At 41.9% G+C, this 18081-nt stretch overlaps 3 protein-coding genes across 4 annotated transcripts in view; 2 read left to right on the plus strand and 1 right to left on the minus strand.

The window, feature by feature from the left end:
• The window catches only part of LOC139556371 (nuclear receptor coactivator 1-like), a 109084-nt gene extending 108151 nt beyond the window's left edge, over positions 1-933 (minus strand). Inside the window, exon 1 of the mRNA XM_071370272.1 lies at positions 286-933. The gene's annotated coding sequence lies outside the window, so the exon portion shown is untranslated. The remainder of the gene's footprint in view (positions 1-285) is intronic.
• A 736-nt stretch (positions 934-1669) lies between these two features.
• Positions 1670-4183, plus strand: rpl7l1 (ribosomal protein L7-like 1). Its single transcript, XM_071370277.1, has 6 exons — positions 1670-1805; positions 2339-2447; positions 2564-2727; positions 2932-3069; positions 3219-3328; positions 3501-4183. Exons 1-6 carry the CDS (start codon positions 1786-1788, stop codon positions 3707-3709), a joined length of 750 nt encoding a protein of 249 aa, XP_071226378.1. The 5' UTR covers positions 1670-1785; the 3' UTR covers positions 3710-4183.
• Positions 4184-5601: 1418 nt separating this feature from the next.
• The window catches only part of slc5a6a (solute carrier family 5 member 6a), a 31058-nt gene continuing 18578 nt past the window's right edge, over positions 5602-18081 (plus strand). Inside the window, exon 1 of one of the 2 annotated variants that reach the window (XM_071370276.1) lies at positions 5602-5705. The gene's annotated coding sequence lies outside the window, so the exon portion shown is untranslated. Of the gene's footprint in view, positions 5706-5790; positions 5927-18081 lie in introns of those variants that run through there. The other variant, XM_071370275.1, reaches the window with a different exon arrangement.

Raw genomic sequence — 18081 nt, forward strand, 5'->3', positions numbered from 1 at the left:
ACTAGTTTAAGAAGGATTAAAATGCCTAAATCAAAATACCTGGAGCGGATGTTAAGATCCTCAAACAAAAACTTGTTTGCAATCTCACATGTTATATCAATTACATTGCTGTAATTGAATGTGATATTGATTGGCTGGCTAATGTTCTCTGGGTAACTTGTCCGCTTTATCCTCTGCTACTAGTTACTAGCTGGCTAGCTCGCCATCAGCGGCCAAATAGGGTATTTTAGTCCAAACTATTTTGCTGCAATTTTGCAAGGTGTTGTGCTTAGTTAGCTAACTTACCTGTTTCTCAGGCCCCTTATAAGTTGATTGGTGATTCTCTTCTGTATTTATTCGATTTCAATGCAATCTAGCTATCAGAGTTGTCACGTTAGATGCGCAATTACTATGCATTAGGTGGCTAATTTAATGTAAATATTTGTCAGCTAAAGCCGTGAGTTAGCCAAACAGCTAACATTAGTTCGGTTGCCTTGATTTTCTGATCCGCCGCTCCGTAAAAGTCTCTTCCACACGCTATGGACAATGTGATCTGGTGCTGTAGTTTGGCACTGGTAAGGGAAAAGTTGGTTGGTGGCTAAACGTCATCTAATGTTGACAAACAAACCTGCGATAAAATAAAAAAAATCACACTATTGAAACTAGCGAGATTAGCAACGCTAGCTAATTCAAAGCCAGTTTCAAAACCAATTCGATGTGTTCAACTATACTCCATGTCTCTCCTTAAATTAAGTTATTCCGAAATAGAACTTGCGTTTGTTTTGAAATTGTCATTCACGGTTAAATAATATTTTAATTGTCGCGTTGGTCTCTATACTCCGCCATTTTCAACATCTCGCTACGCAAACAGTTTAGCTCGTGCACGTACAATGACAGAAGTTCAGTACGATGCTCGTTCATGGGGAGAGGGCAAAGAAGCAAGCTGTGCTTTGCCTCTGTCTGCCCAGTGTGCTATAAACTTGCAATATCACCATATATCTGAAAAGCGGTTGCACGAACAGGCTCTTGTGAATGGTTTATTTTTCAAGCATGCGTATTGAAGGCTACCTCGGAAATCAAGTTCACATAGCTAGTTAGTGGGATAGCCTTGTATTAGTGGCACTGGCACCAGTATATAGATGTTTGCATCAGTGTGAGAGAAAATGGTCTGTTTTACCAAGAAGTCAGGGTCCACAGTTCAAAGAACACATTGTACTATACATAAACATCACAAGAGGCTGCCGAGGGGGCGACAGCTGATAATAATGGCTGGAATGGAATGATATCAAACACATGGAAAACATATGGTCTTAATGGCCATGTACTCATCTCTACCTAGCACAGCCAGAAGAGGAATGGCCATCCCTCGGAGCCTGGTTCCTCTCTAGGTTTATTCCTAGGTTCCTGCCTTTCTAGGGAGTTTTTCCTAGCCACTATGCTTCTACGTCTGCATTGCTTGCTGTTTGGGGTTTTAGGCTTGATTTCTGTATCAGCACTCTGTGACATCTGCTGATGTAAAAAGGGCTTTATAAATACATTTGATTATTTAATGTGTTCCATCCATTACTATGAGCCTGTCCTCCCCAATTAAGGTGCCACCAGCCACCCGTGATAAACATTGTCACGTAGGAAATATATTCAAGACTGACTGCACAAAATACATATATTTATTTTTTGAGGAAGTGTTTTTGTTTTTCGCTTCGTACTCCACTCCACAAGGTGGCAGATTGAGCAAGGCTGGGGAGTCTTTTATGACGTCATTTGTCTGCGCCGGCGCACGTTTTCACTCACACGTCGGGATTCGTGATGGCAGAGCAGGAGTCTGAGTACGTATTTGTTTACATGTTGATCTAAGTCCATCCTTTGCTAAATTTATAATTTTCCAAAAATGTCTATAGCATAAATGTGAAATTAGACTAATAGGTTTCCGTCAAGCCATGTATTTCTATGATTTGTCTGAAAGATGCTCATTATAGAGAGCTAGAAAATTGCGTCTGTTTCACAGAGGCATGATATTCCATTAGCCATAACGCAACGCCAACTTAATTAATGACATTTTAATGTTTCGACACAAGTAACACGAAACAAAATCTGCTATCAAATAATTATGTAATGTGGCCAGAATGCCAGAGCTAAATTTGTGTTATTTTGGTTTGCCTTCAAAGGTAATTTATAATAACCAAGTTTGCTAGCTACTGTTAGCTGGGTAACTTCATTTAACTCATGAATCAGATCCGTGTCATGGTTTTTGTTGCAGATGGATATGGGAATAATCTTGTCGATAGTTCTGTAGACTTTGTCCTTATCTCACCATTGTATTCTCTGTATGATATGAGTGTTTATTCAATTTTGTGCTAAGAGTGAAGAGGGTGATAAAGTTGGTTCCTGAGAACCTTCTGAAGAAGAGGAAAGCATACCAAGCCATCAAAGCCACTGAGGCCAAACGTGCACTTCTTGAGAAGAGAAAGGTAACAAACTGGAGGGGTCAATGTTTTACCATGGTGGCCTTTTAATCACTTACCTATGATTGTTTTGATTTTTATAAAGTTGTAGGCCATCAACAAGTGTAAATGTTTTCATTTAGGTATCTAAAGGGAAACCCTTGAAGTTCAAGCGCTTGGAGGACTTCCTGAAGGATAGCCATAGAAAGCATCGCGATGAGACCCGTATCAGGAGAGCAGATCACAGACCAGCTCCAGCCATGCCCCCTGCAAAGAACAGACTGGCCTTCGCTGTCCGCATCAGAGAGTGAGTGACTGAAATCTGTAGTAACATGATGTGATTCTAAAAGTGGTGCAAATAAAGCTTAGCGAATCTTGCCTGACTATTCTATACTCACAGTAAGTGGCTATGCAGTCACAATCATCTGGAATTACAGTATTCCTTCAGCTCCTCTTTAGTGGTCTGGCTGAAAACTGGGGTAACATTTGCATCTGTTGTCTCTCTGTGCAGGATCAAAGGAGTCAGTCCCAGAGTTCAGAAGGTGATCCAGATGTTACGCCTGAGAAAGATCTTCAGCGGTGCCTTTGTCAAAGTTAACAAGACTTCTATGGCCATGTTGAAAATGGTTGAGCCCTATGTAGCATGGGGGTAAGTGAGAATGGGGGTCAGACTTTGGGGACCTAGGGACTGAACAGCAAATCTACTTCATGTATTGAGATGAATCCACCCTGACGTGTAGAATCAACTAGTTGTACAATGTATTGTAATAACAGTGGCAAATAATTCAAATTAAACAGGTTTCCCAACTTGAAGTCAGTTCGTGAGCTGATCTTGAAAAGAGGACAGGCCAAGATTGCCAAGCGAAGGGTCGCTCTCACAGACAACACACTCATTGAGCAGCATATGGGTGAGGATCACAATTTATAATGTATTTGTTTATCAGCGTGTGGAGTTACAAGTCTTGTATGTGCATGTCAAATTAGTAGTGTAGCAAAGTTGTCATGCAGATAATTTACCACTGTGATTTTCATTGAGATACATGTACATTACAATGTTTACATCATACCCTCTCCTCTCAGGCAAGTATGGTATCATCTGTCTGGAGGACTTGATCCATGAGATCTACTCTGTGGGGAAGAACTTCCGGGTGGTCAGCAACTTCATATGGCCGTTCAAGCTGTCTGTGGCTCGACACGCTGCCAGGGACAAGGCAGGTCTTCTGAAGGACATAGGCAACCCAGGACCCAGAGGAACGGACATAAACTCGATAATCAGGCAGCTCAACTGAGGCTGCACGAGACAATTTCACGTCAGACCTTTTCTTGGGGCCAATGATGAACTTTTTTCTTTCGTCATAGCCTACTCATTGGTTGTAATTGAATTCCTTCCTTTAATATCAATACTCTGAGTTACCCGGTCTGGCATGAGAGAAGAGATCCCTTACAGATTCATAAGGATTTAATTCATCTTAGGACCCCTGGGTCCCAGCTGGCACAATTCATATTAGACCTGATTAAAATTGAACACCTAGTCAGACAGTGCCTTTCTGGATTATGTTGTGATTAGACGGCAGTAATTTACCCTCCCTTTTTTGAAATATTGGTATTCTCAGTATGTTGCCACCTCTCTAGTTGCAATAAGGCCATTCTATGGAGATGCTAATTGCATCACTACTTACTTTGTCCCTGTGGTGTTCAGAGGGATGTCATTATGCTTACTATGTATGTTTGTTTATGAAATAATAAACTGAAACAAGAACTTGTTTTGTACTTCGGGGTGCATCAAATGTTGCCACATGATTTGTAATGTCAAAAAAGTCTAGCAATGATAAACTGAAGCAAATATTTTCTTGCGGCCAGTCTGCAGGATTAAAGGAGTCAGTCCCAGAGTTCAGAAGGTGATCCAGATTTTACGACTGAGAAAGTGTACATGGTTAGGCCTGATGTGATTGGCCATTGCCTGTCCAATCACTTAGCACCAAGTGTAGTAATTGAGGGGGTGTCTGCTATTTCTGTAGCAGTTGCATTAGTGTATATCATTTTTCCCTCAGGTTTTCCTGCTACTGGCTGTGCAGAATAACAATCAATTTAGCTAGATGTGACTCATCCAGCCCAGTGGAGGGGGAGAGACCTGGGAAACTGCAACCCAGGGTGCTGCAATGGAGGGACACGACACAAGCTATTTGTGGCAGCAACATTTATACTGAACAAAAATATAAACAACATGCAACAATTTCAACGATTTTACGGAGTTACAGTTCATATAAGGAAATCAGTCAATTGAAATTAATAAATTTTTCCCAAATCTGGATTTCACGTGACTAGGCAGTCTGGGGGGAGCCAAGCCCAGCAAATCAGAATGAGTTTTGTCCACAAAAGGGCTTTATTACAGACAGATATACTCCTCAGTTTCATTAGCTGTCCGGGTGGCTGGTCTCAAGACAATCCCGCAGGTGAATAAGCTGGATGTGGAGGTCCTGGGCTGACGTGGTTACACATGGTCTGGTTGTGAGGCCGGTTGGACGTGCTGCCAAATTCTCTAAAATGATGCTGGAGGCAGTTTATGGAAGAGAAAGGGTCATTAAATTATCTGGCAACAGCTCTGGTGGACATTTCTTTGGTCAGCATGCCAATTACACACCTTCAAATCATGAGACATCTATGGCATTGTGTTGTGTGACAAAACTGCATCTTTTAGTGGCCTTTTATTGTCCCCAGCACAAGGTGCACCTATGTAATGATAATGGAGTTTAATCAGCTTCTTGATATGCCGCACCTGCCAGGTGGATGGATTATCTTGGCAAACAGTCCAGCTGGTTTGCATCATATCAGGGTGGTCTGGTCCGATATTTGCATATCAAAGGGGCAAGGAAATCAATCACTGTCTGAGAAATGAAGATTGCATCACACATTGGGAATAATGACAGACAGATCAGTCTGTGCAACACTGTCTGGCGTGATATACAGTGTTGATGCTGGACTAAAATAAATGTATATATTTGGTCAATTCCTGTGTGTCCTGTATGATCCATGATTTTTAAGGTAAATATGGAATTGGTGGTAACTGGTAAACATTTGTGGACCTCCAAATAAGCCTTTTCTGCTATTATTCAAGATGATGCACATAATTTGTGACGGAAGACTATTATTAGCAGTAGTAGTCGCATGTTAGCAGTGTGTGAAGAAAGCGAGCTGTCAAGGAAAATGGGCGGTTCGTATGGCGAGCATGACCTCGGTCTCCTCCATAGTTAGCCGAATGAAAAGAGACGCACGCGTCTGATCACGGTGAGATGTTTATTTACTCCCTTCGAAACAGAAAAGTACAAGAAAATAGAAGCCGATGTGTGTTGATTTGACATTTAACAAGCCATTGGGATCATGACACGCTCTTGAATCTACATTAGTACATTTCCATTGGTTCAATGTAACCTCACGCGGTAGCTTTTCTGATGAACCGCAGCACGACGATTTGAACATTCGCTTCGTGGAAGGAGGACCACGCGGACGTAAGCTCATTAATTATATAGTTTGTTAACATACTAGCGAGGGAGAAGGTATTTTGCTGTCATTGATATTTATTTATGAAATACAGCTTGCTTGTTAGTTAGCAAGCTAATGTAACACATTTAGCCAGCGAGTGCTATGTAAAAATCGCTGATGACGGTGATGTCTATAATTTATCTAAATATTCATTGTTTCAAATGTTGAACCTAACGTTTCGGTTGCTAACATTTAACTTGATTTTTTTTTTTAACATTGTACACTGTTCAAAAATAAACGCAACATGCGACAATTTTAAATATTTGACTGGGTTACAGGTCATATAGGGAAATAAATTCATTGAAATAAATTCATTAGGCCATAATCTATCGATTTCACATGACTGGGAATACAGCTATGCATCTGTTTGTCACAGATGCTGTACCTTAAAAAAAGTAGGGGGTGTGTATCAGAAAACCAGTCCGTATGGTGTGACAACCAGGGCCGGTCCTTGCAGTTCTGCCACCCTAGGTAAGACGAAAAAATGCCGCCCCCTGTAAAACTAGAATAGTCCCATTAAGCAAAAGGATGTTGAAAATAGGTATTTTCCAGATGTTGATATGTATTTTCTGGATGTTAAAATAAGGCACATTTTCTGGTTCTGAATGAAAGTTGTAAATATGTAATTTATGGATGTCTATATTTGGGCTAAATGAAGTCTGGACAAAATCTGAACCAAACAAACGTATATGATTGGTTCAGATTTGGTCCGGACTGGATCAAAAACCAATGTCTGTGGATGTGGAAATCAAGGCAGGTCTGGACTGCGCCAAATAAAGGCGTAGGCCCGTGCCTAATGAAGTGTTGCCTGAAATGGAATTTTATTAATGTTCATCTATGTGGGAAGCCTACTGTTTAGTAAAACACCAACAACAACAAAAAAGACATTTGGACAGGACCAAAATAAGACGTCCAAACGATGTTGGCTCATGCTTACTGGGGTGTAGCCTACGACCTCAGCCCACAATGGAATTTTGTGAATGCCCATCCAGGTCATAGGCCCACCATTTGTAAAGCAGGCCATTGCATTGGCTTTATTAGTCCTGATTCCTGTGACTAATCAATTTGGCTGTTTAAGCTCAATGTCAGCTCTACCAACTTTATCAGGAGTTATCGTGAGTCTGTTTGCAATGTGTTTACACAGCAGGAAATGCAAAAGTATTTTATTTTTCGCTATTATTAGCTTGTCTAAAATGTACAGATACAAACTTGAAACCACTGATCATTACAATGGGGTGAAACTCCTGGACAACAGTTGTGATTGTCCATTTTACTTTGACCTGTCCTGTTTTTAGAATATCTTAACATGACAATGCATGTTTTATTTCATTGGGCATCATTTAGGTTAGGCTATTTGATCGGAGACACTTTAAAATCATGCAGGTTTCTATCTCATGACATTGTCATACATTTTATCTCCAGCCTGTAGGCTACAGAAAAGACCACATACTCTTTTTACCGTATCCTATATCTGCTACATGATTTGTTAGATAATGTTTTTTGACGGAATGTTGGTGGAGCGCTGCAGCTATGCGTCTCCAACAGAACCCTGTAGAGGCGCGCTGGGAATGGACAAGATAAATATTTTCGGGGACAAAGTGGGCACTGCTGATCACAGGGCGGCATCAACGCTCACCTAAAAAGCAGTGGTTGAGAGAGATTGTCATTGTTTAGGGGGCAGAATTATGTGAGGTTTAATGTGTTGTTGGCGGTGCATCTTGGTCAGTTTAGCTTAGAAAGGTCGCCTTCGTCAATCTGTCGCCATAGGTGGCTACCTAATCCTGCCTAGTAAGCAGGCCGGCCGTAGTGACCACCATTTGCCTCATGTAGCACAAAACAGCTCCTTTTGCATAGAATTGATCAGGCTGTTGATTGTGGCCTGTGGAATGGTGTCCCACTCTTCAATGGCTGTGCGAAGTTGCTAGATATTAACAGGAACTGGAACACGTTGTAGTACACCTCGATCCAGAGCATCCTAAACAAGCTCAATGGGTGACATTTCTGAGTATGCAGGCCAAGGAAGAACTGGGACAATTTCAGCATCCAGGAATTGTGTACAGATCCTTGCGATATGGGGTCGTGGATTATCATGCTGAAACATGAGGCGATAGCGGCGGATGAATGGCACGATAATGGGCCTCAGGATCTCGCCACGGTATCTCTCAATTTAAATTGCCATCGATAAAATGCAGTTGTTTGTTCTCCGTAGCTTATGCCTGCCCATATCATAACCCTACCACCACCATTAGGCAACCTCTTCACAACGTTGACACCAGCAAACTGCTCACTCGCACGACGCCATACAAACTGTCTGCCATCGGCCCGGTACAGTTGAAACCGGGATTCATCCGTGAAGAGCACACTTCTCCAGCATGCCAGTGGCCATCAAAGGTGAGCATTTCCCAACTGAAGTTGGTTACAACGCAGAACTCCAGTAAGGTCAAGACCCTGGTGAGGACAACAAACATGCAGATGAGCTTCCCTGAGATGGTTTCTGACAGTTTGAAGAAATTCTTTGGTTGTGCAAACCCACTTTCTTTTTTAATCAGCTGTCCGGGTGCCTGGTCTCAGACGATTCCGCAGGTGAAGAAGCCGGATGTGGAGGTCCTGGGCTGGCGTAGGCACACATGGTCTGTGGTTGTGAGGCCTGTTGGACTTACTGCCAAATTTTCTAAAATGACAAGGTGGTTTATGCTAGAGAAATGAACATTCAATTCTCTTGCAACAGCTCTGGGGGATGTTCCTGCAGTCCTTCAAAACTTGAGACGTCTGTGGCATTGTGTTGTGATAACTACACATTTTAGGTTGTGTCTAGACATGACAGTTCATGCAGCTTTTGTATTCTGATAATGAAGTTCTGATCATGGAATTCCGATCACGTCAGGCGTTTACATTTAAATGTGTCTACCATGTCCACATTGTGTCCTTTTCCGCGCTATATTAAAATGCCAGTAAGCATTCTACAAACGATGAATAGGAAAAATATAGCACAACAGCTGATGACTGTAGCTAACTACTGTAGCTACAGTTGACGGCGGAAGTTTACATACACCTTAGCCAAATACATTTAAACTTAGTATTTCACAATTCTTGACATTTAATCCTAGTAAAAATTCCCTGTCTTAGGTCAGTTAGGATCACCACGTTATTTTAAGAATGTGTAATGTCAGAATAATAGTACAGAGAATTATTTATATCAGATTTAATTTTTTTCATCACATTTCCAGTGGCTCAGAATTTTACATTGACCCAAGTTAAACAATTTAAAGGCAAACGTTTTGGATAGCCTTCCACAAGCTTCCCACAATAAGTTGGGTGAATTTTGGCCTATTCCTCCTGACCAAGCTGGTGTAATGGAGTCAAGTTTGTAGGCCTCCTTGCTCACACACACCTTTTCAGTTCTGCCCACATTTTCTGTAAGATTGAGGTCAGGGCTTTGTGATGGCCACTCCAATCCCTTGACTTTGTTGTCCTTAAGCCATTTTGCCACAACTTTGGAAGTATGCTTGGGGTCATTGTCCATTTGGAAGACCCATTTACGACCAAGCTGTAACTTCCGGACTGATGTCTTGAAATGTTGCTTCAATATATCCACATAATTTTCCTGCCTCATGATTACATCTATTTTGTGAAGTGCACCATTCCCTCCTACAGCAAAGCACCCACACGACATGATGCTGCCACCCCCGTGCTTCAAGGTTAGGATGGTGTTCTTCGGCTTGAAAGCCTCCCCCTTTATCCTCCAAACACAACGATGGTCATTATGGCCAAACAGTTCTATTTTTGTTTCATCAGACCAGAGAACATTTCTCCAAACAGTACGATCTTTGTCCTCATGTGTAGTTGCAAACCTTAGTATGACTTTTTTTATGGTGGTTTTGGAGCAGTGGCTTCTTCCTTGCTGAGCGGCCTTTCAGGTTATGTCGATATAGGACTCGTTTTACTGTGGCTATAGATAGTTTTGTACCTGTTTCCTCCAGCATCTTCACAAGGTCCTTTGCTGCTGTTCTGGGATTGATTTGCACTTTACGCACCAAAGTACGTTCATCTCTAGGAGACAGAACGCATCTCCTTCCTGAGCGGTATGACGGATGCGTGGTCCCATGGTGTTTATACTTGCGTACTATTGTTTGTACAGATGAACGTGGTACCTTCAGGCATTTGGAAATTGCTCCCAAGGATGAACCAGACTTGTGAAGGTCTATAATTCTTTTCCTGAGGTCTTGGCTGATTTCTTTTGATTTTCCCATGATGTCAAGCAAAGAGGCACTGAGTTTGAAGGTAGGCCTTGAAATACATCCACAGGTACACCTCCAATTGACTCAAATGATGTCAATTAGCCTATCAGAAGCTTCAAAAGCCATGACATAATTTTCTGTAATTTTCCAAGCTGTTTAAAGGCACAGTCAACTTAGTGTACAGTATGTTAACTTGTGACCCACTGGAATTGTGATATAGTGAAATAATCTGTCTGTAAATAATTGTTGGGAAAATTACTTGTGTTTTGCACAAAGTAGATGTCCTAACTGACTTACCAAGACTATAGTTTGTTAACAAGAAATTTGTGGAGTGGTTGAAAGACGAGTTTTAAGGACTCCAACCTAAGTGTATGTAAACTTCCGACTTCAACTGTAAGTAGCTAGCCAGCACGCTAACATAGCAAGCAACGCTAAGGGATTGCAAAGGAGTTACCATAACTCTAGTCAAACACTTTTTATTCAAAATTAGCTAGCTGGCATTTGAGGCGTGTTTACTGTACATGCTAGGCACATATTTCCTCCAACGTTATAATGAAAAGGTGCCTCTTCGTCCCAAAACACAAGTTTGCTGGAGACTTGTGGGAGGAGTGCTGATAACGTCGCCCGCTGTATGCGCTTTCAGTAGCCTGATTGCTTCCAGACTAAGGAGAAATCCGCACACAATGCGTCCATGACCACCACCACCTGAAGTGGTCAGACCGATCTCAACACAATCAGACCACAAAGCGTCTTTTGTGTGTCTAGACCCGTCTTTTCAATGCGAGCTTCGTTTTCTGATAGCAGAAGTCGCATGTAAGTGTCAAGTGTACACACAACCTTAGTGACCTTTTATTGTACCCAACACAAAGTGCACCTGTGTAATGATCATGCTGTTTAAGCAGCTTCTTGATATTTCACACCTGTCAGGTGGATAGATTAACTTTGCAAAGGAGAAATGCTCACTAACAGGGATATAAACAAACTTGTGCCCAAAATTTGACAGCAATATGATTTTTGTGCGCATGGAAAGGTCTGCAATCTTTTATTTCAGCTCATAAAACATGGGATCAACACTTTTTACATGTTGCGTTTTATAATTTTGTTCAGTATATTTAGATTGTTATTTGCAACCTTTGCATTTCTGTAGTGTTTTATGTATCAAGCTCTTATGGGCAGGTTACAACGTTCCAAATCTCTAGACTGATTTCATGTTTCGAGGTTCACCTGTCAAACAGCACGTGCCATCATAGACGATTCGATTTCAATGGGTGCCTGACCATTTCAGAGGCCACATTCTTTCTAGCCATTGACCAGAAGAATTGTGTAGATCAGGGCTCCCCAACTGGCGGGCCAAATTGGCCCCCAAGTTTTCTGAGCAAAAACAAAACAAAAAGTTGGGGAGAGAAAATGTGTTTAATTTTCATTGTTGGACATAAAAAGACTGTTAAAAAAACAACAGGAAATCAGTTCCAAGCATTTTAATTTAGGAAATCTGTTCCCAAGTATTCCCACACATAATAGAGAGACGACGTGATCGTGTACAAATGTAAGCAAGGTTTGAAATTATTATGTTTTAGTCAAACATATCTGTTTGGGCTTCTTGCTGTCTACAAATTACTGCAGTTCTACAAATGTCTTTACTACAAATGATTTGTAATTATGTTCTGGCCTCCCAACTATCCGCTCAATAAAAAAATCGGCCTGTGGCTGAATCTAGTTGATGATCGCTGGTGTAGATAATTATTGACTAGCGTATCTTTATCATTCTTCCACTATCTTTTATTGATTTGTCAGCTTTCTCCATGTGGTAGTGTAATGAAATTATCATGGCTCATGGCCACCTTATCACAGAACTCCTTCAGTAGATAAAAACCCTCAACTCTTTTGGAAAGCCAATAACCTTGGAACCTTGGTACTCAAAAGAACTTCAGGATTTGTGCTACACAAATCTTTGCCAACTGTGGTTATAGTGACAGCTCACTGCTACTATATCTCACACACTATGATTCAGAATATTTGTATACCCCTCCCAGTCTTACTATAATCAGGGAGGGTTTAATGATTACTCAGATTCTTGCACTTTTGGGTAGCCGTGATTAAATTGTCTGAGGCACATGATGGTGTGAACGGGTTTACCACTGTATGCCATGACTAGGTGAGGAGTCTTGAGATGCTACCTTGAGAAGATTCGGTGCCTGTAGAGGTGTATGTTTCTTACAATTTGAGACTGATTTGTCCGCACAGCTGAACGGTTGTCTCTGTTGAAGATTACGTGACCTGACCCAAAACATTATTTGTTTTCCTGAAATTAATAATGTTTGAATGTATGTCTAAACTGTTAATTGTATAGGCCTTCTAATCTTTCCCATGGTGTATACTAGCACTAAACAGGTCTGATACTGCAGGGTCGGTCGGTTTCAGCGGCATCCCTTCCCATTATTATGTTCTACTCCCCCTGCCAATGTTGAAGGTAAAATGGATTTCTATTTTACACAAATTACACTGAAGGGGGTTACGTCAAAGCAGGGCAGGCTGCGTTTCCCAAGAGCATGTACAATGTTCGGCCCAGTTGCCAGGCAACAGTGGCTTTCCATCCTGGTCTTTAGCGTGTGAAAGCGGCACTGATGTCTGTCTAGATGTCCTTCCTTCCCATGCCCTCTCTTGACGCATCCTAAAACTAGGACTTTGGATTGGGCATAGTCAGAATAGTCATTAGTACTACTGTAGCTAAATGTTTTTATATCGTCAGACTCTTTAGACATCACATAGAAGGCAATCAAGATGTAGGCCTAACTTCGTCACACCGTACTGGTGCAGAAAAAGGTTTTTGCGTTAGGACACATTTTTGTTGTAACGGGCAGGCTAATTAAGATATTCCTATCTCCTCCAGGGCTTCCTCCCACTAGTGAGTTAATAGTTCCCCCCTCCGTGGCGTGTCTACACTGCATGGCTGGTGTCAAGTTTCCATCCATGAAATTTGATTTAAGTGATCCCAAAGTTGTAAGCAGAGGGAGCCTAGCAAAGAGCCAGAGGACACTGTAACTGGCCGTTGACCTTTGGGTATGATCTTATTTACCACGTGGATTAAGTTCATGCGCCCGCACCTCAGTCACGGGAGGGTAGTTGACAGCCAGCTTATGGGAGTTCCTCATAGGAAAGATTATAGTATATGTATACTATATATATTATTTATCATATTACCATCATGTTGTCATCATATTACCACAAGAATATCCCTGAAAGGTCACTTAGATTTCTGCTCTATATGGTCTGTTCTTGCACCGCATGCATTCAAGAACACTCCAAAAATGACCCATGTAGTCAAATCAAATTTTATTGGTCACATACACATGGTTAGCAGATGTAAATGCGAGTGTAGCGAAATGCAAAAGTAATTAACAATTTCACAACAACTACCTTATACACACAAGTGTAAAGGAATGAATAAGAATATGTACATATAAATATATGGATGCGCGATGGTCGTGCGGCATAGGCAAGATGCAGTAGATGGTATAGAGTACAGTATATACATATGAGATGAGTAAACGTTTACATACCCTACATTAAAGTGACTAGTGATACATTTATCACATCCAATTTTTTATTATTAAAGTGGCTAGAGATTTGAGTCAGTATGTTGGCAGTAGCCACTCAATGTTAGTGATGGCTGTTTAACAGTCTGATGGCCTTGAGAGAATGAAAAACAGCTTCTATCTGTCTCAGCTTTGTTGCACCTGTACTGACCTCGCCTTCTGGATGATAGCGGGGTGAACAGGCAGTGGCTCGGGTGGTTGTTGTCCTTGATGATATTTTTGGCCTTCCTTTGACATCGGGTGGTGTAGGTGTCCTGGAGGGCAGGTAGTTTGCGCCAGGTGATGCGTTGTGCAGACCTCACTACCCTCTGGGGAGCCTTACAGGTGTGGACGGAGCAGTTGCCATACCAGGCGGTGATACAGCCCGACAGGATGCTCTCAATTGTGCATCTGTAAAACTTTGAGTGTTTTCGGTGACAAGCCAAATTTCTTCAGCCTCCTGAGGTTGAAGAGGCACTGTTGTGCCTTCTTCACCACACTGTCTGTGTGGGTGGACCATTTCAGTTTGTCCGTGATGTTTACACCGAGGAACTTACAACTTTCCACCTTCTCCACTACTGTCCCATCGATGTGAATGGGGGGGTGCACCCTCTGCTGTTTCCTGAAGTCCAGGATCATCTGTTTTGTTGACGTTGAGTGTGAGGTTATTTTCTGAACACCACACTCTTGAGGGCCCTCACCTCCTGCCTGTACGCCGTCTCGTCGTTGTTGGTAATCAAGCCTACCACTATTTCTGTAGTGTCGTCTGCAAACCTGATAATAGTAGTGAAACCAGATAATAGTAGAGATTACATTTGTGCAGTGCCTTTAGGCCCGTCTAAAATACATTTTATTGCGGTACAACTGAGTTGATCTATATTGTAAGAAGGCAATATAGATCAACTCAGTTGTACCGCAATAAAATGTATTTTAGACTGGCCTAAAGGCACTGCACAAATGTAATCTCTACTATTTTTTTGAAGTAGCTTTCCCTCTTTCCATAAATACCTCTGTCTGTACTGTAGTTCTTGTTCTACCCTGTTGGAGACACCCACAACACTGACCCATGCTGTAGCCTTAATGCCTTGTCACCAGACCAGCAGGTTCTCTCAGTAAAGGCAGCCATGTAAAGCAACCCTCTGATTAATCTGTCGCGACACTGGGCAGTGGGCACAGTGTTTGTCTCTCTGTGCCTGCCTACTGTATTCTAGTCATGGCTCATTCTATATAACTACTGCTATTCACCTTTTCTATTCACATACTGTCAATCCTATACACACCACACCATTCACATGCATATATATTATTTATATTATGAACTCCGGTCCGGAAGCCAATTTCCTTCAATTCTATCCATTTTGCTATGTGGTTTTGTACTATGTATTTATATACTGTATTCTCTACATAGCTCATTCTAATATTTCTACTACTGTATATTGCGTTTTAGTTATACTGTTTATACACACCACATTTATTTTATTTATACTGGATTCTTGAAATGGCTCACTATCTACTGCTGTACATATCATTCCTAGTATATCTTGTGTAAATTCATCTGGTGTAGATGCGTATAGATTTGGATTACTGTTAGTGCTATTTGTGTTGTTAATTGGATTCATTCCGCCATTTAATTTCTTTCTCTTTACTTTATGTGTGTATTGCTAGGTATTAGTACTGCACTGTTGGAGCTAGAAACGCAAGCATTTCGCTGCACTTGCGATAACATCTGCAACTCAGTGTACGCGACTGTTGTGCTAAATTATTGTTTTTGATTTAGAGGTTGGTTATGTTTGGGTGTGGCTTGCCCTGATTGGAATCATCCTCGTTGGTCAGGATGTTGCACCTGTCACCTCGTTCGTTTGTGCTGGCACAGGTGATATTTAAGAGCGGCTGGCCCACTGGTCCAGTTAGCGTGAGAAATGTTTGAAGTGCTTAACTGCGGTTTAGCGCTACCTCTGAGGTGTGATTAAAGCATTTGTGGGGAACCCTACTTGGGAGATACTGGATATATGTACGAAGGCTAATCTGATCATTGCAAAGCATTTTGACATCAGAGTAACCTCTGCCCAGTCAAAAGCAGTAGTTAATTGCTCGATGCTGCTTTGGTGGTGAAGGGAATCCCCCGGAAAGGGAGGATGATGAAAAGGGTCCTATGGGTGGTAGAGTACACCCTGTAGATGTGCAACTGCAAGAGGTAGAACTAAATTCCAAATGGAAGCAACAGAAATTAGAGTTTAAGCACAAGGAAAGGGAATAAGAATGTGAGGAGTGTGGAATAGAGGTTGACCAATTAATCGGAATGGCCGATTTAATTAGGGCCGAATTCAAGTTTTCATAACAATCGGTAATCGGCATTTTTGGACACCGACTATGGCCGATTACATTGCACTCCACGAGGAGACTGCGTGGCAGGCTGACTACCTGTTATGCGTGTGCAGCAAGGAGCCAAGGTAAGGTGCTAGCTAGCATTAAACATATCTAATAAAAAAACAATCAATCTTAACATAATCACTAGTTAATTAACTACACATGGTTGATGATATTACTAGTTTATCTAGCTTGTCCTGCGTTGCATATAATCGATGTGGTGCCTGTTAATTTATCATTGAATCACAGCCTACTTCGCCAAATAAGTGATTTAACAAGCGCATTCGCGAAAAAACCACTGTCGTTGCACCAATGTGTACCTAACCATAAACATCAACGCCTTTCTTAAAATCAATACACACGTACAGTGGGGAGAACAAGTATTTGATACACTGCCGATTTTGCAGGTTTTCCCACTTACAAAGCATGTAGAGGTCTGTAATTTTTTTTATCATAGGTACACTTCAACTGTGAGAGACGGAATCTAAAACAAAAATCCAGAAAATCACATTGTATGATTTTTAAGTAATTAATTTGCATTTTATTGCATGACATAAGTATTTGATACATCAGAAAAGCAGAACTTCATATTTGGTACAGAAACCTTTGTTTGCAATTACAGAGATCATACGTTTCCTGTAGTTCTTGACCAGGTTTGCACACACTGCAGCAGGGATTTTGGCCCACTCCTCCATACAGACCTTCTCCAGATCCTTCAGGTTTCGGGGCTGTCGCTGGGCAATACGAACTTTCAGCTCCCTCCAAAGATGTTCTATTGGGTTCAGGTCTGGAGACTGGCTAGGCCACTCCAGGACCTTGAGATGCTTCTTACGGAGCCACTCCTTAGTTGCCCTGGCTGTGTGTTTCGGGTCGTTGTCATGCTGGAAGACCCAGCCACGACCCATCTTCAATGCTCTTACTGAGGGAAGGAGGTTGTTGGTCAAGATCTCGCGATACATGGCCCCATCCATCCTCCCCTCAATACGGTGCAGTCGTCCTGTCCCCTTTGCAGAAAAGCATCCCCAAAGAATGATGTTTCCACCTCCATGCTTCACGGTTGGGATGGTGTTCTTGGGGTTGTACTCATCCTTCTATTACTCCAAACACGGCGAGTGGAGTTTAGAGCAAAAAGCTCTATTTTTGTCTCATCAGACCACATGACCTTCTCCCATTCCTCCTCTGGATCATCCAGATGGTCATTGGCAAACTTCAGACGGGCCTGGACATGCGCTGGCTTGAGCAGGGGGACCTTGTGTGCGCTGCAGGATTTTAATCCATGACGGCGTAGTGTGTTACTAATGGTTTTCTTTGAGACTATGGTCCCAGCTCTCTTCAGGTCATTGACCAGGTCCTGCCGTGTAGTTCTGGGCTGATCCCTCACATTCCTCATGATCATTGATGCCCCACGAGGTGAGATCTTGCATGGAGCCCCAGACCGAGGGTGATTGACCGTCATCTTGAACTTCTTCCATTTTCTAATAATTGTGCCAACAGTTGTTGCCTTCTCACCAAGCTGCTTGGCTATTGTCCTGTAGCCCATCCCAGCCTTGTACAGGTCTACAATTTATCCCTGATGTCCTTACACAGCTCTCTGGTCTTGGCCATTGTGGAGAGGTTGGAGTCTGTTTGATTGAGTGTGTGGACAGGTGTCTTTTATACAGGTAACGAGTTCAAACAGGTGCAGTTAATACAGGTAATGAGTGGAGAACAGGAGGGCTTCTTAAAGAAAAACTAACAGGTCTGTGAGAGCCGGAATTCTTACTGGTTGGTAGGTGATCAAATACTTATGTCATGCAATAAAATGCAAATTGATTACTTAAAAATCATACAATGTGATTTTCTGGATTTTTGTTTTAGATTCCGTCTCTCACAGTTGAAGTGTACCTATGATAAAAATTACAGACCTCTACATGCTTTGTAAGTAGGAAAACCTGCAAAATT

This window comes from Salvelinus alpinus, chromosome 27 (genome assembly GCF_045679555.1).
Source record: "Salvelinus alpinus chromosome 27, SLU_Salpinus.1, whole genome shotgun sequence".
Lineage (NCBI taxonomy): Eukaryota > Metazoa > Chordata > Actinopteri > Salmoniformes > Salmonidae > Salvelinus > Salvelinus alpinus.

What these genes read in the sequence shown, in the direction of transcription:
- rpl7l1 (XM_071370277.1), top strand. Translation starts at nt 1,786, where the DNA reads ATGGCAGAGCAGGAGTCTGA. An exon ending in CACTTCTTGAGAAGAGAAAG is followed by an intron (nt 2,448 to 2,563) that starts GTAACAAACTGG and finishes GTTTTCATTTAG; the next exon opens with GTATCTAAAGGGAAACCCTT. An exon ending in ACTCATTGAGCAGCATATGG is followed by an intron (nt 3,329 to 3,500) that starts GTGAGGATCACA and finishes CTCTCCTCTCAG; the next exon opens with GCAAGTATGGTATCATCTGT.